Source organism: Trachinotus anak, unplaced genomic scaffold (assembly GCF_046630095.1).
Source record: "Trachinotus anak isolate AG129_WGS33_773 ecotype Australia unplaced genomic scaffold, CSIRO_AGI_Tana_v1 ptg000032l, whole genome shotgun sequence".
Lineage (NCBI taxonomy): Eukaryota > Metazoa > Chordata > Actinopteri > Carangiformes > Carangidae > Trachinotus > Trachinotus anak.
In genome coordinates this window covers 6,501,088-6,523,518 of record NW_027273883.1, presented here as the reverse complement: position 1 = coordinate 6,523,518, position 22,431 = coordinate 6,501,088, and the positions used below count along the sequence as shown (strand labels likewise).

General features: G+C 39.5%; 2 protein-coding genes across 9 annotated transcripts; both read right to left on the bottom strand.

The window, feature by feature from the left end:
* Positions 1 to 62: 62 nt before the first annotated feature.
* Positions 63 to 13,409, bottom strand: LOC139613544 (putative leucine-rich repeat-containing protein DDB_G0290503). Of its 8 annotated transcripts, none has more exons than XM_071470283.1 (11): positions 12,451 to 13,409; positions 12,040 to 12,272; positions 10,925 to 11,937; positions 10,631 to 10,774; positions 7,755 to 7,832; positions 6,248 to 6,364; positions 4,661 to 4,810; positions 4,333 to 4,500; positions 3,826 to 3,951; positions 2,957 to 3,148; positions 63 to 989 (listed from the first exon to the last, which is right to left on the bottom strand). In XM_071470283.1, the coding sequence occupies exons 1-11, from the start codon at positions 12,492 to 12,494 to the stop codon at positions 885 to 887; spliced, it is 2,370 nt and encodes a 789-aa protein (XP_071326384.1). In that variant the 5' UTR covers positions 12,495 to 13,409; the 3' UTR covers positions 63 to 884. The 8 variants fall into 8 exon arrangements, with proteins under 8 accessions (XP_071326384.1, XP_071326382.1, XP_071326383.1 ...); XM_071470281.1 differs by having other exon boundaries at positions 3,826 to 3,996; positions 12,451 to 13,408; XM_071470282.1 differs by having other exon boundaries at positions 3,826 to 3,978; positions 12,451 to 13,408.
* A 1,239-nt stretch (positions 13,410 to 14,648) lies between these two features.
* LOC139613550 (lysosomal thioesterase PPT2-like) lies at positions 14,649 to 21,417 on the bottom strand. The gene is made up of 8 exons (XM_071470302.1): positions 20,982 to 21,417; positions 19,980 to 20,133; positions 18,333 to 18,428; positions 18,080 to 18,187; positions 17,886 to 17,969; positions 17,691 to 17,775; positions 16,561 to 16,615; positions 14,649 to 16,475 (listed from the first exon to the last, which is right to left on the bottom strand). Exons 1-8 carry the CDS (start codon positions 21,153 to 21,155, stop codon positions 16,332 to 16,334), a joined length of 900 nt encoding a protein of 299 aa, XP_071326403.1. The 5' UTR covers positions 21,156 to 21,417; the 3' UTR covers positions 14,649 to 16,331.
* Positions 21,418 to 22,431: the final 1,014 nt, after the last annotated feature.

Genomic DNA, 22,431 nt, shown 5'->3' with positions numbered 1-22,431 from the left:
GTAATATTTTATTACCAAGCACGCATGTCGGTTCATGAAATAATAGCATCTATAGGCAAAAATAACTTGGATCAGTGTTTAATTCTCTGGAGCTAAAAGAAAGAAAATTCATACTCCCAGGCTAACAGTACAAGACATGTAAACAGTCAAGATAATTCAGAATAGTACCAGAAGAAAATTAAAAAATGCAACATATATAAAAGCAGAAAATGAAAGCAGTTAAAAATATTATTTTGGTCCTAAGTATTCCCCTCCACGAGTGCCAAAGTAGCACTGTAAACAAAAAATTGGCAGATCTGCACTGAGAAAGTAGAAAGACAAACATAAGACACTACTACAAAGATCTTCACAGAATAAAGGGGGCAAATTCAGATTTAAAGCAACATCACACCTGCTCCTCTCCTCAAGGAGATAATGAGTCTTACTCAGATCCACTATCGATCCCACCATTCAGAAATGTATCAGCAACAGTCTCCCTGCATGAAATGAAATCTCATCGCTGCCTTAACATTAGGCCCATTACATTAAAATAATTTGGTGGTTTTTAAATCAAGTATTAAACACCCAGCTGTGAGAAGCTACATCTCTCCATATTGAAAACAATCAGGCTGTGTCTGACTCTCCGAGTCTGAAACTGCTGATTCACTCCAGAGAGTTTACTAGTAATCATGGGAAATGAAACTTTACTTCAGGCAATGGCAGGGCAAGGCAGGTCTGCAAGCGCAAACCTCCAAAAAATGTGGAGAGATAAATATAAATAGACTTAATGTACACCACGATAAATATGTTTAAGAGGCAAAACGGTGGTGCAGAAAGTGCAAAGTACTCCTCCAACTATGTGCTGTTAGTTTGCGTCTTGTCACTAGAGTACAATCTCCCCTCTCTCACAGTGTGTGTTTGACGGCCGTCACAGGTTCATGTTTGTTCTGCAGGTTCTGCTGCAGCTCTCTGAACAGATGGTCCCGCTCCTCCGCATCCAGCAGGATTTGCTTTGGTGGAGAAAAATTAAGATCTCAGTCAGTTCATATAATGAAACTCAGATTATCAGACACCTTAAAAAGCAGCTACACGTTGCACGTTTCACACAGACTGCTTGTTGTAGTAGGAGCTTTTCATAGCTTGTTTTTCATCTTTTCATGGGATTTGTTGACAATAAAAAAAAAATATAAAAAAATTCCCACTTTTTTGTTGACTCTCAGTTGAACCTTTTCCAGACTTGGAATACGTGACATTGCTGGCTTCATCTATCTGTCAAAGGACTGTTTTCTGCTGCTCACAGGCTGCATCACTGATGGATTTTAAAACTTCAAAACCTTAATGACCAGCGTCATGAGCGCAAGCGATGCTCACATCTTCCACTAATCCACTCATACATCATCTGACAGGACGTTTACCTCTTAGTTTGCTCACATGGTGCATGTAAAGCTAAATATATATAAAATATATTCAAGAACTGGGAAGAATGAAAGTTGAAAATACAGAGAGGGCATTCACATCAGATTATTACTGTGGCTCTAAGAGGATTTCTTTAACCTCTTATTTCCTATTATGGTTGCACCACCAGGAGAAAAATCTTATACAAGATTAATCTCAACAATTTAACAGCTCTTTCACTGTGTTTCCTTGTGTATCAAATTGATTATGTTCAGAAGATAATAAATGTATTTATTTTAAAGAGATCTTAGCAGGTAGAACAAGATGTGCATTTCTCTCTCCCTCTCTGCTGCTGCCTCAGTCCTAACCTTAATCTCATGCCATTCAGTTCAGACCTATGCTGCGTTTAAGGTCATACAGACATTCTACTAAGTCTGACCTTGTAAGATTGCAGGCAATGACTTTTGTGTAAAACTCACCGGATCATTTAAGGTTTTATTGTAGAAAAAAAAAATAGAAATTACACCGTCAAAAACAAAGAGCTGCAAAAGTGCATTATGAAGTTTTAAACTGTGTTCAAGTGCTTCAAGTTCTATTTTTACTTCTATTTTTGCTTTGTTGTCTCATTTCCTTGTCCTCCTACAGTAATTACTATCAATAGCAATTATATCATTATCATAATAACAGCTGATAATAAGAGCTTACATCCAGGCAGGGCTGGTCAGTGTGTGTGGTATGTGGAAGTGTCACACTACACACAATAGTACCCTGATGATTCATCTCAGAAACATTCAGCTACATTTATGATCAGTTAAAGATGGACCAAGCCAAACTGGCACGACAACATTTATACTTGGGCCCGTCACACAGATGATAAACTGTGATATTCTGTGCCTTCACCACAAAACCATCCATGCTGCTTTCATTCTGTGTCAGTGTTTAATCGAGTTTGGACCAGTGCAATTTTTCAGTTGTTAATTCATAAATGTGGATTTAAAAAAAATAGCCTTTTTTGAAAATTACTGGAGTGACTTTTTTGAACAAACATTTCATATTTAGTGATAGTTGTTCGGATCAAACACTCACTGATGGTCAACCAAGAATATTCCCAGGAACTCAGGCACTAAACGTGTTGTGATCATAGCAACTGGGGGCTAAATTTAGTTCCTGACAGTGCCAGGGTAAAAAATAAGCTCCTGTTTTGGGGCGCGGTAACTTTTGAAAAGGTACAGGAAGGTAAGTGGTGGGATTTGAAGGGCTGACCATCATTGATCAAACAGAGACACCGTGGCTTCCTCTAGTAATCATACTAGGATGCTAGTCAGACATTTGTTGTTTATTAACATTAAAAACAAAGTTTAGCTTTGTTGTCTGCTTGTCTGAAATACAGACTTACTCAATGTTTTTATTTTGTCAGTTTTTTAATCTATTCTGGGTCTAACTTGTCTTCAGATGCAAACAGGAGCAGGTCCTGATATTAGTTCCTCTGGTTCCCCAGCTCCTGGAACTTTTTGGTCAAATCTGACCCTTTTGGTCAAAAAGGGGCTTATGAGTAAATGAGCAGCAGATTCCTGCACTTTACCTCTATGAGTCTGTCTCTCTTCTCCAGACTGTCCCTCAGTTTCCTCTCCTCTCTGTCTCTCTCCTCTCTGATGTTGTGCCAGGCTCTGTCAGCCTCCTTCTTCTCCTTCTCCCTCTCCCTCAGCTCCTGCCGAGTGTCTCTGAGTTGACCCGTCAGAGAAGACACCGTCTGACTGTGACTCTCCTGCTGCTTCTGATGAGGAAAAAAAAAAAAAGCAAAACGAACAGTTAGGGAGGCTGAGATCTGTTGTTGCTCTGTGTGTGTGTGTGTGTGTGTGTGTGTGTGTGTGTGTTGTTTTTCAGCATTGCAGGTTCTTGGTTGTGTGATCCTGGAGGGCTTCTTCAGGCTATAAGACTTACATTGGCAGTTTTCTGTATAGTTTATTCCTCATTATTTCAGCTGGGAGTGTGTGGCAGGATGCTCTTGTCTGCTGAATTTTTGTCAACACTGCTGAGCAGATTAATCTCAACTCAGGAAATGAGACTTTTCACTTTCATAGAGTTAGAAAAAAAGATTGATACCAGTCTCGTTTTTCACTTTATTTGATTAAAAAAGAATTACTGAAACAACAAAATTGTTGCTGATTGTTTTTCTGTCAATTAATTGTTTCAGTTCTATTCCATACCATGCAAACATGGCTTGAGTCAAAATAAATCTCAGATTCTTGAGAAATCTCTGACCATATCTTGTTTTGCATCATATCTTCAGATCTCAAACACAAACGTGTATATTATCTATCAAGGTGTGTTCAACAGCAGGAAGTTGTGCATGAAAAGGGAAAAGTCATTCTCAATTCAGAATAAGCAGGCAGCTTTTTCTTTTTCAATTTTTCTCTTTAATATCCCAAACTTTCAAATCTAACATCTCACCTGCACCATGTCCTGGTATTCCTGCAGGGCTGTGGTGAGTTTGGTGACCTCCTGGCACAAGATGGCGCTGTTTTCCTCTGTGTCTTTCAACAAGGCTGCTTGCCCAGCTCCACCCCGTGCCTTCCCCTGACCAGTCACAGAGTCAGAATCAGCCTGCAGTAAAGGGACCTGCTGTGAGTAAAAGTTTCCCCATGGTCACCGAAGTCAATATTTACTGAGAAACCTCGTCTGTCAGGAGAGGCTGAAAGGACTGAGCACTGCAGAACAGGCTCCTCATTCAATAATACAGAGAGAATGAAGGCTCTGCAACTTTCTTTGAAGGGAGGAATAGGTTAAATGAACACTTTTGTCATTTTGTATCCCTATGGTAAATGAATATTTTCAGAATAATGGCAGTATAACAAAAATCAGCTCAGATCTTTTCACATTTGGATCATGGTGGCTGCGCAGTGACAAAACAATGTTCAGAGAGTCTTTAGTAAGTACACCTTTTTATACGTATAGTACCTTCACATCTTTGTGACGGCTCTCCAGCTCCTCTGTGAGGCAGCGGATCAGAGCTTCCTTCTCCTGCAGGACAGCAGCGAGGGCCCGGTCCCTCTGCCTCCACACCTCCCTCTCTTTCTCCGCCTCGTTCAGCAGCTGCTGCTTCTCCCCCAGAGTCACGCGTAGATCCTGGAGTCAGCACAAAATGCAGACCTATCTAAACAAAACTTAAAGCATGGGGACAAAGTACAAATGCACACAGTGCCTGACTGTAGTAAGAATGTGGGTGTGTGTGCTTTGAACCGCAGTGCGTGCATCAGTGGTTTCTATTGTGTGTGTGTTTTTTTACATTGATAATATCCTGGTTGCACTGCAGGACAGTGTTGAGTGTGTCAAGGTCTCTCTCTCGGTCTCTTCCGGCCTTCCTCAGCGCCTCAATCTCATTCTCCATGCTCTTCTCTTTCTCAGTCATTTCAGACCTCAAACTCTTTAGGGCAGCCTGCAGAGCACAGAATGTGTTATATCTAGATTTGAGATTTAGATTTAAATTTGTTTATTACCCATGGAAACTTAATATTTTTGACAAAAACAAAACAAGACATCTGTAGGTATCATCTTGACCTAAGGGGAAAAAATAAATAAATAAATAAAATAGGCATTTTACTATTTTTACAGTAGGTTTTATAGCTCTAGTCTGTCATTATCTTACTTGTTTCTGAGGGCCACCAGATCAACACTTTTAAAGGGCCAACGCTTATTAAAAGGCCTTAAACATGTCAAGGTTATCAAATGAACATCAACAAGATGCTCTTTCTGTGCTTTAATTCCAGAAACAATAGAGTTAACTGTAAAACACAGTGTGTAATCCATATTTTTTTCCATGGAGCCAGAGGCAATAGCTGACATGTTGCTGCTAGACTGGTTAAAGTTTCTCGCAGGCCTCAGGTAAAAAAAAACACAACAACAAAAATACCCATCACAAGACCTGCTCTGCAAATATAAAAGCCTTCAGGGACAGGAGGACTGAGTCTGATGACTATCAGCCAACGTCTGCTTGTGCCGATAACTGGTTTGCTTCAAGTGAGTGTCTCAGCAGTAAAGACTTATTTTCCCATGTTTTGGGTGTAAGTGATTAATAAGGAAAAAGATCTTTGCAACTGGTCTAGTATTGAGCAAGAACAGCCTACCCCTCAACCCCTAGACAGCTGCTACAGTATAATGAAACAGGACGTCTGTCCACGTCGAACTAGTTCACTAAAAGTACTTGTTTCTGCAGTCACAGGTTCAAAGTGTTATTCTAAGCATCTGACAACATTATGGAGAGGATTCTTATCAAAGACAGATATTTCTGTAAGTAAGATCCTTTTTGATCCTTTTTGTTCATACTGAAACAGTCATTATAATCACTCTGTTCAAAGCCACCAGACTCCATTTATAAAAACACTGATTTTACCTCGCTCAGCACAGGAGCTGCTGGTGTATTGGTGCCTCACTTGGTTAGTTTTTTGTTATATCTGTTGTGTTATGTGACATAATAGTTCAGTTCAGTTTATTTCACTCCTTATCAACATTTATACATAGTAAATACATACTGTAAAGCATAACTGTATATCCCAAAAAGGTGTAGGTTGAAGGTTTGGCTTATTACACCTACCCTCTTTATATAACGTCACATGAATTGCAACTACTAGCCAATGACAATTTGAACCTGTCACTGGCAAAAACAAGCACTTTTAGTGGACATACTTTGATTACACTGCAGCAGCTGTTTAGTGGTTCCTGTGTAAACCGTTCTTACTCAGTAGTGGATAGTTGCAAAGATTTTTGTCCCTATTAATCATTTACACCCAGAAACACAGGAAGGTAAGTGACAGGTTAAACAATCCTGGAGTTCTCCTTTAGTGCCAGGATCAAAAAGGACAATGTCAGCTCTAACCTTGTTGTCAGAGAGAATTTCCTTCAGATTCTCGGTCAGTTTCTCAGTCAGCTTGTTGGCCAGCTCAGTGCCTGCACCCTCCTCCACACACAGTCTTCTGATCAGACCCATACACTCCTGGAAGAGAGGAAATATCTCTCTGCTTATTGCAAAAGAGCAAACACACTCATGTAACAGCACAGTAAGGGGGGAAAACATTCTGGCCGAAGCGTATCTGATTTGGACGTCTTTACATGGGTTTAAAGATTTAAGGTGTATTTATGTGTGGATATTTGCAAGCTTCAAAGTTTAGGAAGCCATTTCATGCGTGAATCAATACACGCAGCCATGATAAGGTGAGGAAAAGTCTTCATATAGAGGCCAGAGCCAAGCTGATATGAATGCAAATGAGAACCACTGCAAATATCAGACAGCACCGTCATAAATCCACAGCTCCGTCAAACAGTCAAACATTTATTACCTGTCTACACACCCAGAAACTCAAATCTGTTGTAACCTGTGTAAATCTGTTTAAAACCACAAGACTCATTGTATGCGTTCAGAAAAGATATATAGAAAGTCAAAACTGAACTGCTGATACATGTGTTCAATTATCTAAAACATTTAGGGACATAATTATCTTATTTAAAGCGTTTCCTATCTACATTTCATTATTGACTGAATATAAACAGTTTATTTTTGATAAATAGTACTTTTCTATGCTAAATATGCGCATATTTTAAAAGGTCATTTTGAGAAATATGCCTCCTCGCTGTCTTACAGCCAGCAGCTGGTTAGCTTAGCTTAGCATAAAGGCTGAAAACAGAGGGAAACAGCTAGCCTGGCTCTGTGCAAAGGTAATAAAATCCGTCAACCAGCACTTCTAAAGCTCACTAAATAACATGTCAGATTGTGTTTTTGTGACATGTGGTCAGAGCCAAAGTAGCTGTAGCTTCTCCCTGTTCCCAGTCTTGATGCTAAGCTAACAAGCTACTGGCTGTGACAAACAAGAATGTGGTATCAAACTTGTCAAGTTATTAGTATTGCACATCATAAAACCCCCACTGCATTTTTCAATTACGCAGGTAAAAGTCAAAGAGCGACTTTCGTATATATAGTCAGTTGTTGATAATCTTTAGGAGGCTGTAATCCATTCAAGCACACTTTGGTTCAGATAAGAAAGACTATATTTGATTTAGCTATTTAGCTATTACATTCATGCAGGGTGACTTGCAATGAGTGCAGCAATCCAATAAAATTCCTGCTGTAAATCATCGACAACAAGCAGCTAAAAACAGGGGCAGTTAAAATCAGAGCTTAAGAAAACATACTTGATTGTCACCAGTACAACTTGGTGAATAAACAAAGCAGAGCGAATGCAGTTTTGGTGCTGCCACTTTAAGGGCGCACAGTGACTTCAAAGACAAACCACATTCCAGTGAGATTTGAGCCAGAGCCAGGGCAGTGGCAGAAGATCTCACTGCTGTGTGCATGACTGAGTCCTGTCTCCCCTCATCACTTCACCCACCTGGATCAGACGCTCCCGGCTGTGAAGGGAGTGACCGAGGCTCTGCAGCAGGAAACTGCCACCCTCCTCCTGGACCAGCTGGAGGACAGAGGGGAACAAATGATGTTGGTTTCTTTTAGAAGTCAGAGGCATTAATGAAACAACTCAGGAGATCCCAAGGGCTGGGATTTAAGGTTACTTACAATTATTTTCATTATTAGAAACAATTATTATAAGATAAAACTAAAAGAGCAGGAAATTCTCCCATTTGAAAAGAAAAATAGTTGCAGTTTAATTTTTTTTCAATTGACTAATTTGTAATTTGACAAATTGTTGCAGCTCCACAGGGTTTCTATCGTTGTTAATACAAACCTAAGCCTCACTACTGATAAAACAATACTGTCTTTTTGGGAAATATTAACATTAGAGCCGAACAATCAATTAGTCAATCAAGTGGAAATGAATCAGCAACTATTTATATAACTGATTATTCAAGTCAGCCATTCTTCAGGCAGAAATGTTCAGTCTTTCTGTGGTTACAGCCTCTTAAATGTGAGGATTTGCTGTATAGTTTCATTTAACTGTAAACTGTTTGAACATCTTTGGGCTTTGGACTGTTGGTGGGGTAACAAAACATTTGAAAGCATTATATATTTTTTCTGAGATACTTGACAAAATGATTAATCAACCATTTGATTGTAATTGCTATAATTGGCTAAATAATTAACTGATTACTTTTAATGCAAGTAATTGTTGGCTGCAGCCCTAATCAACATTTTACAACTCTTTTGGTTCATTTAACAAACTTTATTAAACAAATTTATGACAATTTATTTATATCTTGAACTGCACTGTAATTATTATTCTCCTTTTTAATCTGTCCTATTCTATTTTTACTATCCTATTTATGTGTGTTTTTATTTTGCCTAGTGTTTCTTTTTCTTAATGCCTTTAATATTTAATGAAACCGCTTTGAATTGCCTTGTTGTTGAAATGCACTACACAAATAAATAAACTTGTCTTGACGAATCCGGAGAGAAACAATCCGGTTCCTTCCCTCAGCTCGACCCAGGGTTTTAGAGTCTTTCAGCCCAGTGTTTCGATTTTACAACCTGCAACTGTTTGGGTTCACTCACACTCTCACTAACCCTGTTTTCAGACTTTGCAGCAGGCAACTGTTTGCAGCAAAAAAAAACCCACTCTACACCAAACACCAGACCCAGTTAAGAGGTTAGCTGGTGAACACAAAGGCGCATTTAGCAGCTAAAGAGTTGGATATTTCCCTCACATGTTGGTAGAGACCAGAGCAGAGCTAAAAGAGAGTGAGTACTGGAGTTATGTTTGCCAGGCGGCCAGTTACTCTGCTGGATGTGTAAATGACAAAATGTTTGCCAACAAGCTCACCATATCAACTTAAAAGTAGATGATTTATCAGTGTTGTGTTCACAATGTGTTTCCACCAAAGAAAACCCCAGTAATTGCAGGTTTGAACCTGCTGCCGCCCCCACACATTTCTTCCTAATATTCAGCTCCGCTCATCCGCGGCCCTCGTTGTGACAGAGATCAGGTCATGTGGACTCAGCAGCTGAGAGACCTGCTAATGATATTCTCTATCATAAGACTACTGAGCCCCGGGCAAACTCCACTGGTCGGGGAAGATTCCAGAGAGAGGCTGTGTGTGTGTGTGTGTGTGTGTGTGTGTGTGTGTGTGTGTGTGTGTGTGTATCTGCACCTGTAAATGAGGAAACGTGGACACACCCTTCCAAAGACACAAAACACAGTTCACCCACCCTCCATTCCTTCCATAAAGCTATATTTGTGCTCAGTCAACATTCACAGAGTGGTTTGTGGAGCTGTTTGGACATGTGACTGAAGGGTGTTCGAGGCAGGTTAGAGGCAATCATCCCTTATGACAGCCGGTCCAAATAACAACTGTGTGGGTAAACGCCTGTTACATCACAACTCACTGACATTTCAATTCAGTTTCCAATTATAATTATTCTATTTTTAGATCATCATTATTATTATTATTACTCATAAACCTTTAATGTTTGTATTATTATTCACTTCATGAATTAAAACCACATTAACCTATTTAAAGGAATAGTTCAACATTGTGGAAAATATGGTTCATTTCTTGCCTTGTTATACAATAACATACACTAGGCTGCAACTAATGATTATTTCTGTTGCTGCTTGTTCAGTCAATCTATTAATTATTTTGTCTATTAATTGCCAGAAAATAACAACAGTCCAATATCCAAAAACATTCAGTTTACTATTGTGTGTGATAAACAAAAGCATCAAATCCTCATATTTGAGATGCTAGAAATAGTAAATATTTGTTATTGTCATCATGTCAATATTGATATAGGCAATCGGTTGTAAATTAAATCAATTGCCTAAATAGTTACCAATTATTTTTTTGTCCATCGACTAATCAATTAATTGAGTAATCGTCGCAGCTCTAACTGGCATCACTCTTGTATATTTTCATTAAATATACAGCTTGTAGCCTGTTAGCTTAGCTTAGCATATAGACTGGAAACAGTGGGGGCGCAGCTAGCTTCTTACCAGCAAGGCTCACATTATAACTTGTTTGTTTAATCCATAAAAAAACAAAGTATAAACACAACAATTTGTGAATTTATGAGGGGTTATAAGCAGAATTTCTTTTTTGCCCTGGATCGAATGAGTTATAATGTGATAATTAGTGAGCTTTAGACTGTTACTTTCATACAGAGCCAGACTAGCTGTTTCCCCCAGTTTTCAGTTCTTATGCTAAGCTAAGATAACTAGCTGGGAAAAAAACATGAATAAAAACAGTTCCCAAAACGTCAAACTCGTCTTTTAACATATCAGCGGAGCATGAGTGAGAGAACAGACTGAATGCTTACAGGTGCCCAGTCTGATCCGTTGACTTCAGCTGGTTTGCTCCTCCCGTGTTTCAGCTCGGCCTCCAGGGTCCTGATGCGGGACACAGCTTGGTCCAGCTGCCCTCGCAGGTGCTTGACAGCATGGTGAACCCTGCCAGTAGTGCTCTGGAATGACAAATGATTTCATAGTAAACACGGTTTGTGATACTATTTAGTGAAGTGTCTAATCTTGTTGGACTGCTGGACTGGCCTCAGTTCCTCCTGGATTATTTATTACTTGTTTTTTCAGTCTTAGACAGGAATGAAAACACCCACCTGTCGATGAAGAGGCATGAACTCGTCCCTCAGCTCTGTTAGGACATCCCCGTCCTCTTCATCCATTTCATCCCCTCCGTTCTCCACATCCCCAAAGTTCAGCACCCTGTTCACGATGGGTGACACTGTCTCTCCAGTTTTTCCCAAGTACCTCCTGTCCTTCCTGTCCAGAACTGGGAGCCTGCTCCCTGATGGTGAACTGACTGGCTTTCCCTCAATATCTCTCAGCTCCTTCAGCATAAAGTTGACTGACTGATCACCTGGTGAGTCAAACGGGTCATTGCCATCAAGGGAGTCCAGGGACTGAATGGACTCTGTGCGGGAAGACGCTCGTAAGGAGAGACTGGATCCTGCCAGTGACGCTGGGCTGGAGCTGATGGATGACACCCTCTGCCAGTGGAGGGGCATGCTCTGCGATTTGTCCCGCGACAATGCCAATGGGGAGAAGGGTTGGAAAGGCATGCGGCGAGGAACCCCACAAACTGACTCATAATCCGAGTCAGACACCCGTAAGGAATCACAGCCTTCACATCCTTTGCCCTTCCTGCACCTTTTACCCGTTCTTATAAAATACGGACACGCGTCCCACTTCTCGGACCAGCACTCGTACTCTGAGAGCGCCATATTCTCCTTGAGCATCTCCCTGTAGCCCTCCTTCTCCGCCTCTCCATCCTCCTCGCTGGTGCTGCCCCTGCTCTGCCAGTCGTGCTGGTGTCTGTGGTGGTAGTTTTGCCGCACCCACTGTCTGATCTTGTCCCTCTCCTGCGTCAGCTTCTGAAGCCTCTCGGACGAGAGCACCTTCACCCTGGCTATCACTGAGTCAAACTTGAACACCCGCTCTAGGACGCACATGCATTTGCCGCACACAAACTCCCCCTGCCCACTGCCCCGGGGTACAGAATGCCCCAGTATGTGGGTCAACACCGAGAGCAGATCCATTCCTTTGGACGGAGAGCTCAGGGACAACTGGGACTTGGAAAGGGACACTGAGGAACCGAGAGACAATGTGCTACCTGTGAAGAGTTAAAAAAAAACAAACAAAAAAAAACAGTTGATTTCAGACCAACAACATATGACCTAACACTCCTCTGTATTTCCTTACGCTCCAGACTCACCCCAGGGGCTGCTCTGAGAGGACCCTGACAGACTTCTTCCTCTCAGGGACCCTGTTGGGGTCTGAGGGTGACTAGTCTTCTTATTTTGGCCCCCAAACAGCCACCGCCTTTGGTTCCCCTGGAGAGCATTGCCACATATTCGGCACAAGTCATTTTTACCTCTGGAGGACATCATGGACAGAGGGATGACACTACACCACACCTCCCGTTGTCCAATAGATGCTGGAACGTGTCTGCGAATTAAAAAAACAAGGATGCATTTACAGCAGCGGTTAAAACCTGGGCGTCAGGAATCCCACAAGGGGTCCCGGAGCAAGACCGATCAATAATGAAAATGATATTTATTATAGCTTATAGAAGCTAGAGAAAGCATCATTAGAGATGGCTTGTAGTCCAACAGCTGGCAGTCACTTTTGCTCTGCTGCTCTGATCCTGGATGTTTTCATGTTGAACATGCCAGAGGAAGTCTGACTGACCAGAGCGTCTCCCCAGTGCTTTGGCTGTGTGGATATTTTCTGGCTGGTTTATTGCAGCTCACAGCTTGCTGGCTGTTTACAGTAGCTTCCCACAGGGCGGGACACGTCGACCTTGAGCCACGCTGACAGTGAATTCAGTCAGACTGTGGATGAATGAAACTTTCTCTTCAACAGTCAGTCTCTCCATGAACCTCTCGCCTCTCACAGGACGTCCGCATTTTCTAAAAAGTCGACTATGACCCATCCTGAAACCATTTTAACCCCTTCAAGCCAACAGAAGAAAAATGTTGGTACATGAATTTAACTTTAAAAAAAAAAAAAACTTTCTGTGAGCAGCGAGTGAAAACAGCTGAATCAGAAGCGTGATAACCGCCTGTTGACGCGACCTTTCCCTGTTTGATCCTGACATTTTAAGGCAGGTAAGCTTTTTCCGGGAACCGCAAACAGCATGCAAGAAGTTTCCAAAGGGAAACATCTGAACTATCGTCTCTCTGGTTCTATTTCAGGGACCTGAGGTGCAGCCTGTGAAAGCGGAGCTACACTGTTTCCACATGCAGACGAGGATATGACCGAGCACTCACCGCCTGCAGCTTCACTCCCACCGCTTTCAACACAACACTCATTCACACACGGTCGGCTTTCATATACGATACCCTACGTACGTATGTGTTACGTGTGAAATCCTCCGGGATTCACGCACTGGACGTGATAAAAAAAAAAAGTTAAAGTCCTTCAGGCGAGGAGGAAATCCTCATTGTCATCGAGGCGCAAGAAATGTTAGTTTCAAGTACAAAAAAAAAAAAAAAAAAAAAAAAGTTCCTCCAAAAAAATCTCCACCGGGAACTGGACTGGAGCCGCGTCGCCACACACCGGGGTAGAGGAGGGGAGGTGGGTGTCACCTTGCTGGCGTCATCGGTCATACCTGTTTAGAGCCGTGTGAACAGAGGGAGGAGGTCCGCAAACACTGGCTGAGAGAGGAGCCTGGGTTATGTTGTCACAGCAGAATATTTATAAATGAATCAATAAGCCTGATAAACGCACTGAATGTAGCTATTATTATATAATCAATTACTAATACTATCTTAACTTTCTGATGAGATAGTATCTCATAATTGTGATGTAATATATCGTAGTTATGAGAAACAAAGTCATAATTTTGACATGGTTTGTTTTATTTATAACTTTGTATTTTATGACCATGACTATAACAATGAGTCAGCTACTTTTTCACATTTATAATTTAATATAAAAACTTTATGTTATGGTATTAAGACCTGTTGTTAATTTGAGCTGGATCCAAATGTATTAGAAACCAGGAATAAAAACACAACATAAAGTTACAGTCATAATGCTCCAGAATCAACCGACCATCTATATGTCTACATATTGCAAGAAAGAGCATATTTATATTGTTTCTAGTTTTTACACTTTTACCAAAGATAAATAATGACAGTTTATGGAAGACAAAATCTGATGAAAATTAAGGTGATTTTGAACCAATGTGAAACTGATGAGAAACAGAAGTGATTGGGAAATATCAATCATTATATGCACATGTTTTAAAGCCAGTGTTTTTGATTAATTCCCTTTATTCTACTATCTGAGAACACGAAACTCAACTCCTATGAATCAGTTCACTGAGGAAGATCTATTGGTTTAATTGATTGATCGCTCCCCCATATGCTGCTTTAATCCAATCACGTGTAAAGGGCAAAAGAGTCAACATGTAGGCTTATGCTCTGCAGTCAGTGGTCAAATTAACACGATCTGACAAGCTGCATAAACATATTAACCCTCAACAATGAAACGAGAGAGCTACACCAACCTGAAAGTATTCAGAGACATCTACACGTTTATCAAAAGGGATAAAACAAATACTGAAAATCACTAAACAGTTCCCTTACATTATGACATTATATTATTTAAAATGTTCAGTTTTTATTGAGGCTACTTCTTCACTTGTTTTGTGTTAACTCAGCTCTGTGGTCAGCTTTGTGGTACTGTTGTATTAGACTGTGTTAGGTGGTGCTTCTAGTTTTGTGTTATTGTAGTTAAATGTAGGAGCAGAACTTACAATAGACCGCAGTCCAATACAACAACGACAACAACACAAAGCACAGTGTCAAAAAAAAGTTCAGTCAACACTTGAGACAATTTAATTGATAATTAAAAGTGATTGAGAAAATTTCAGACACAAACAAGCAATCACAAATTTCTTACAATGCCTTTTATAAAGCAACTTAATTTTTGAAAGCAACAGGTGAAATTGGACCATAGATTGTACAGTATGGACAAGGGATTCTGCCAAATGCATGTAACAGATGTAATGTTATTAAAAGTAAACATACCAATGACCATTTAGAAACCGACGTTCCAAAAACATTTTAGATATTCTTTTAAATCAAATTGCAAAAGGCAAAAAGACATCACTAACCTACTCCCCTGTGGGTTCAAACTGTACATCATGTTGCATTTGTGGCAGAAGAGTGACACACTTTAAAGTTTCAACCTAAAGAGATAAAGCAGTTTTCATTAGCCTGTGATGAACTGTGAGTTTTACAAGACTCTAAAGTACCATAAACCTCCACCAGAGGGCAGTGACTGATTTGTTATGGCTCATTTCTGGCCATGACTCAGGGTTCACTGTGTTACTTCAGACCAGTGTCCTTAATGCAGTGGTTCTCAAAGTGAGGTCCTGCAATGGGTTCCTGCAGGTTCCCGAGCAAAGAGGGGAATACCGGTAATTTATTTTCACTAATTCCATTCATAAGTAACACAATGACGGAATGTATAATTATTTTGATCATGGGTTTCAAACACTATCGGTAATAAAACATCTCGTCCTTGTTTGAAAACGTTTGAGAACCACTGCCTTGATGATAATGTTAGGGACTGTTTGATTGTGTTTCCATAAAGAGAATTTAGCACTATAGCACCATAGATTTTTTGGTTGTGTATGAAAGTCTTTGTTTGTTAAGAAGCAAAAATAAGCAAAAATTTGAATTTAAAATTCTAAAATTTAAACCTGTTGAAAATATACAAATTTGAACACAAAATTGAGCATTGAAAAAAATATCCATGCTGATTGAACCGTAGCTAATTGGTTTTAGTTTTACCTGAAAACCTAATCGATTTTTAGTAGGCAAATATCCCCTGGAAGCAAGAGGTGTTAGCCTACAGTTTGGCACAGCTATTGCAAAAGTGTATATGTGAATTGTTTGAAATGTTTGCACAGTCTCTGCATAATTGAACTGATTTGAATCCAGTATAATCTATCAAGGAAATCTACGATATTTATGGAAACCATGTCTGATACCTGTCCCCGTCTTCATGAGGAGGGGCAAAAGAAAAAACACATATACAGCTGTTGTATTGCTGTACATGCAAAACTGGACTTTTTCCTATGTAAGTTTTTTTTTACTTTTATGTTTATGTGGTTACTTTCTTGTATATAACTCATTTAAATGAAATGTGTTAAACAAGACTGCAGCTGTTCTTAGTTTAGGGATCAGCAAATTTATTTTTTCATCCTGTGGGGAACATAAGCTCTATGAGCTCTGTATCAAAATTTCATAATAATCCATCCAACATACTGTATATCAATACCTATATATCTATATCTATATCTATATCTATATCTATATCTATATCTATCTATATATAAAATATCAATTATTCATCTGCACATTAGCACAAGTATGAGCTAATTCTACAGGTTTCAGTGTCTGCATGTGTAACCAGTGTTGATCTTATTGTCTGTTTCACCTCAATAACACACTGCATTAACACGTCTCATGCTCTGTACGTGAGTTGTTCTCATATGAGCCACTTCTCTATGCAGTTCATGAACACTGTGTAGTTGGAGTGCCACTTAACGTGCTTCACTCCAGAATGAATACACGTCGACACGTCCCCGCGGGCGTCCAGTGTCTTCAGCCCAAACGCATCGTTCTTGTAGTACTTTGACAGGGAGAGAAGAAGAGAGGGACAGGTCAGCCAACAGAACGTTTCACAGAGTTACAATGAAATTAGTTTTACAACTTACCTCCTGGTTCCTCATTTCTACAACGTTTTCGTTGCTGTCATAGAATCCAAAGTGGCTGTGAAGGAAAGAGGAAACAGTCAGTTCAGGTAAAGGGATCTTGAAACCTGTGCTACCACAAACAGTTCACTCACGCTACTGCACTGGTTTGCATCTGAGTGTGTATCTATGAGCCAAGGGTATCACTTTCACTGGGGATTTTTAAAATACAAGGCTATTTTTGTCCCCCTCGCTTTTAAAGTTTCAGTTTGATTAAGTTTTTGCAGCAGCCAAAAACCAGAGGAGAGAGGAGAGATGTTGGTATGTTCAAATAGGGCGCTTTCAAATATTACAGTCCATTCACCGTAATTAGGCTTTAAAATCCACAGGAAGTGATGAGTAGACTGTCTTTCTTTAATGTTAGTAAACCAATGTCACACCATTGTTGCTACCTATTTTGGATTATGCTGCTATGCTGAGTCTCATCTATTTATATTATATTTTGAAATGCCAATTTATACATATACAATTTATACATTTTTTTAAGTGTCAAAAGAAAATTTTGAACTTTGAAACTTAAAAAATTCATTTAAAACATTTTCATTGTAGTTACCCAGCTCCGTCTAAGCAGTTTTACAGCCATATACAGTATGTCCTTATATTTATTAAGACACTCTGATGTTGTGATCTGTCTTCTGTTTAATTTACTGTCACACAATAAATCTGTCATCTTTTGTGGGTTATTCACAACTAGATTTTTTTATCTTACATAAGTTACTCTTGTTCTAATGTTTCCTTTTTAAATAAAAAATGACTGGGTAATTGTTTTTCTTTACTAAAGGGAAGTCAATTCCGAGCAAATAATAAACCTAGAGAGAAGAAAAATTGTTTGTTAAAAGGGGAAGGAGACAAAATTGGGATTATTTTTATTATCTTATTTTATTTTTGTATTTATTTTATTTTATTTTTTATCAATTCTTCTCTATCAATAATAGAGAGGACCATATATACAAGCAAATATGAGGAACATATGATAAGAAGGTTTTTATATCCACGACTGATGAATTAGGCTTATTTATCACAGACTCATTAAAAGGAAAGAGGATCAATAGTGTGTGTGTATGTGAATTATAAAAAGTTGATGATAATGAAACCTGGACTGCCATGGTGTGATGACACCATCGTCTGGTCCTCCAATCAGCACAAGCTTCTTGATGCGGAGAAAGTTTTTCCTCCATGCTAAGGAAGTGAAATGGAGCAGTGTGTTTTTTTTTTTACAATGCACATATTTACTGCACATCCATGAGTATACAATATACAGCGACCATGACAGTATTTCATTCATTTACCTTCCATCCCACTGTGAGGTCTCTCACCATTAAGCTCCACCAGAAAGTTGTTTCTCTGCAGGTACTGAGCCCTATGGTGAGGATCTGTGGAGAAAACATAGATAAATAAATGTAATACCATACGCAGGCCTTCCTCAGTTAAAAGTATAGTTTCAGTTTTTCAAAACCTTGAAGACCACCTCACTCATTCTTACCGTTCCAGTATTGACAAATTGACACTTTCTGTCCCACTCTCGAGTAGCAAATTTTATACACTGTCTTCTTTATGCAGCCAGGAAACAGCCACCTCAGGTAGTCTGTGTCTGTGGAGCACGACAGTGAGAAATACTGTACAGCTGAGGATCTATTTCAAATCATTACTGTTTGCTGTGAATTAATTGAGAGTTCTAAAATGTCATGATTCCCCGTAGGTCAAGGGTTAGATGTAGGCATGCTTTAAGTCCTGACCTCCATATTGTCCAGCCAGTGGTGATGACAGTGAAATGAAGCTGTGCACGTTATGGTATGGCGTTGTGGAGAGAAGTGCTCGACAAATTAGACCACCTTTGAAAAAACAGTAGAGGACAAATGAGTTACAACATCAAGAGTTCACACAAACCAATACATAATATATGATCTGACGCAGTGATCCTTACTTCTGTTTATAGTAAGGGTGGAGAGGGTATGAGTTTATGATTAGCAAGTAGGTGCCTCCCATTACATCAGTTGCATGAAATTATCCTGTTTCATTTCCCCTGCAAACATCAGTCAGTCCATAGCCATACTAGCAGCTCTGTGGGGCTACACAGCAGTGCTTTTGGCTAAATGCTATCATCAGCATGCTAACATTTTCACAATGACAGTACATGGTTTGCAGTTATAGTGTTTTCTATGTTCAGTGTGATAACAGGGTAACATTCGCTAATTCGCAATAAACAAATACAATTGATGCTATTGGAAAAAAACATTGGTTTTGCAAGTTTTTTTGTCATGAACTAAATTATTAGACTAATAACTGTTAGACGAAAAGTTAAGGTATCACCAAAGCGATCGGTGGATCCTGTCTGAACCGAATGTCACGGCAAGCTAGTGGTTTGTGAGGGAAACATGATATTCTGATGGACTGGGTGTGTTTTACCTTTGTGTTGAGTTCACTGCCTGACCTGTAGTTTAGGTTAAGAGTGTTATGAATTAATCTGACATTTGAACAACGGAGAAGACGACACTGTCCTTGCTCACTTTTGTTGACCTGTACTGTTGAAGTTTTTGATGTTGTATGACAGTTTTTGGGAAATGTAGCAGGGCCTGTTGGGTAACTGCTTTGTTTTCCATCTTTGCCAAACAGGTGTTGACTGAATGTGGTAAGATATAGGTGAAAATGCTGACCTGCTGATGGCGCTCATTCATGTTATTGGTAACACCTGTACTTTTACTCTCATGACAAGTATGAATCCATGGCTTCTTGGAGGAGATAGCAGACCTGTTTGAATGATGTAAATGTGCTCCTAAAGATTTATTTTTGTATGATAAAAATTAGTACACAGCTATATGTTATTATTATTATTATTATTATTATTAGTAGTAGTAGTAGTAGGAGTAGTATAAACGTTTTTATTGGTGCCCTTCAAGGGACTCGTATATAAGACGTGTGAATGTAAAATGCAGAACTGTACATCAGAACATCCTGCCTTCAAGACGGTTATAAATTCAGTTTTTGAGAGAGGTGTTGGTTCAACTTTGTGGTCACTGTACAGGCTGGAGTTTGTGATGCTGCTGAATGGTACTGCATTATACAGATTTATGTTATTTTGTCTACCCCAGTTGCTCTTGATAAAGTCAGTCCCTTGCAAGGTTATTTAGCCACACAAAATAACACTGCAAGGCACTGACTTAACCACTGAGAGCAATTGAAGGTCAGCATCCTGCTCCACCTCCGCTCAGGGACGCTTCAACATGTGGACCGGAGGATCTGGGATCAAACCACCAACCGCTCTACCCGCTGAACCACTTTGCCTGGTTGATAATTGTGCCTCCTACTTCCTTGCTCTTCAGTCTATGTGAGTGTGTAGTGCCTGTAGTGTCTATGTGAGTGCGTGAGTGGGACAGCGAGAGGACCTTGTGAAAAGCACAGAAGATGGATGCCATCAGGAGCCTTTTCCATGATGGGGTCGATGGCTTTCCTGAAGTCTTGGACCTGCCTCCACAGTGGCCTCAGACTTCTCAGGTCGTTGTACAAGTCGATCACTGGCACCTCAGTGCCAGGATGCGCCTGAAAATGAAAATAGGGATAAAAGTCTTGATCTTTTGGATCAAAAGAAGGCACAGAGCAACTGAAACAGTAAATACTGATTAAATCATCTGTCAGCAAACTATCTACCTGATGACCGATCATGTTATCAGCCAACTCAGACTGATTTCTCCCAAAGTAAAACTGATCTTGAGGAATAGAAAATGATAAGGGAACAGAAACATTACCTTGAAACTGCCTGCTGATTTTCACTTCATTTAAAATCTGACTGCTAGTGTAATGTATTTTATAATCTCTAAATTTATCTTAAGTGCTAAATAAGTTTAATTCATGGGGGTTAAGTGGGAAGTTTCAACTGAAATGATCAAGATTAAGCTTCATTGGTGAATACAATATGAATTTCCAAAGCAGATTTATGAAGAGCAGTGGGGAATGTAGCTCTGCTTGACTTTACTAGTTTTTATTTTCTGCTCCTGTCGTCCACTCAAATTCACATTAATACAACATATAACCAGCAAATAAATTCTGATGTATTATTATAGATGATTATTAGACTATACCCAGCAGTGTAGCCTGTGAAGCAGTTAAAGTGAACCCCAGCTGCAACATTAAAGTCACATTAACGCATTAATAATTAGAATTCAATTAAATTACCCTGAATAGAGTGTGAAACTTTTACTTGTAGGCTAACAGAGTATTTCTGCACTGTTGTAATTTTTATTAATTAAAAGATCTGAGCTCTTCTGCCACCACTGATGAAAAGTTCCTTTATAGGAAATGCAAATGCGAAAAAAGGGTATAGGAGACCTTAGATCTTTTTCTTAAACACATTTTCCCTTGTGCGCTTCACAGCTTTCGCGATGTCCTACCTTCTTTATGAAATGAGACAGACTGACGAACTGCTTGGGTCCGTCTAAAATGCCGTGAACGATGACAACAGGCTTGTAGGCGGCGATGCAAACCCCTGCCAGCAGCAGCAGCAGCAGCGGCAGCAGCAGCGGCCGCCGCGCCGCTGATCCCCGGAGGATCCGCCGGGTCTTCATCTCTGGCCTCAGGTGAGACGCGCTGGAGGATCGTGAGAGAGAGACTCGGCCGGCGGGGTGAGGGTTGAATAGTGCTGATGAGGAATTATCGATCTCTTTCAACTTTGGTCTGCAGACTTAGTTTGCCCCCGCTTCCTTCCCCGTCGTTGCTTCTGTAGTGTGATGCCTTTTTTCTTGGGTGGTGTTAAGATCACATCCGTTTTTAATCTTCACTCATGTTTGACCAATAGCACAACTCTAACTAACCGAGTACATTTACCCAAGTAATTGTGTATTTCCAGCATCTGCTACTTTGCAGCCTGGCAGCCTACTTTTTTACTCCATTCTAACTTTATTATTATTATATTTATATTTATATATCTTTACCATTATTACTTTGCAGATTCAGATGAATAATGTTCAACAAAGTAAGATGTGTTATAATAGGTTGAGAGTTTAGATCTCCGTGCAGAAAGTCAAACTAGCAGGATCTAAAGTAATTATGCCAATACTCTTTATGTCACTCCAGGCTACTCTTAATTTTGATACTCTAAGTATATGTCAATGCAAATGATTTTACTTAACCTAATTAAAGTTTTGAATGCATCACTTTTCACTTTTGCTTTTGCTTAATTTGCACAAGGAAGTATTCTTCATTTTGTCATATTGGAGCCTATACAGTCTTTTTTATATTGTATTTGACAAAATTCTTACTCTTATCGTCTACCTCATTATACATGTATGGATATGTGCGTGGATGATATGCAAGTAAGCGGAAGTATGTAGCTTATGTATGTATGCATATGTGGATATGAATGTATGTTTATAATGTGCATATAATGTGTGTTTGTATATATTTGCCTCATATAACATTTTCTGTTTGTACGTATTTGCTTCAGATAACTTCTACTTTTTTTAAAATTTTATTTTATTTTATTTTTTGAAATTCTCTTTTAATTTTTTAGTTTATTCTCTATTTTAGTTGGATAAAATGACTGATGGCATCAGGATAGAGAGAGAGAGAGAGAGCAAACCAACAATCTCACTGATAACTTGTTTAGTCTATTTCTGCATATGACAATAAAGCCTTTGAACTGAATTAAATAAAAGTAAAAGATTTGAGTACTTCTTTCACCACTGTCTTTACTGTAGCATAAACGTAAAATTTGTATCACTTATGCATTTGACATTTTAAAGTTCCCTTGTAACACTACGAGCAATAGTGGGCGAATGATAGTATTAAAAAAATAAAAGATCATTATTATTATCGTTATTATTATTAGTAGTTGTATCTTAA

Coding starts and splice junctions, on each gene's coding strand:
- LOC139613544 (XM_071470281.1), bottom strand. CDS start 12,494: ATGTTCAACATGAAAACATCCAGGATCAGAGCAGCAGAGCAAAA. Junction 7,833..10,630: donor ACGGATCAGACTGGGCACCT/GTAAGCATTCAG, acceptor TCTGTCCTCCAG/CTGGTCCAGGAGGAGGGTGG. Junction 6,365..7,754: donor GCCGGGAGCGTCTGATCCAG/GTGGGTGAAGTG, acceptor CCTCTCTTCCAG/GAGTGTATGGGTCTGATCAG.
- LOC139613550 (XM_071470302.1), bottom strand. CDS start 21,155: ATGAAGACCCGGCGGATCCTCCGGGGATCAGCGGCGCGGCGGCCGCTG. Junction 18,188..18,332: donor ACTGGCTGGACAATATGGAG/GTCAGGACTTAA, acceptor CGTGCTCCACAG/ACACAGACTACCTGAGGTGG. Junction 17,970..18,079: donor AATTTGTCAATACTGGAACG/GTAAGAATGAGT, acceptor TTTTCTCCACAG/ATCCTCACCATAGGGCTCAG.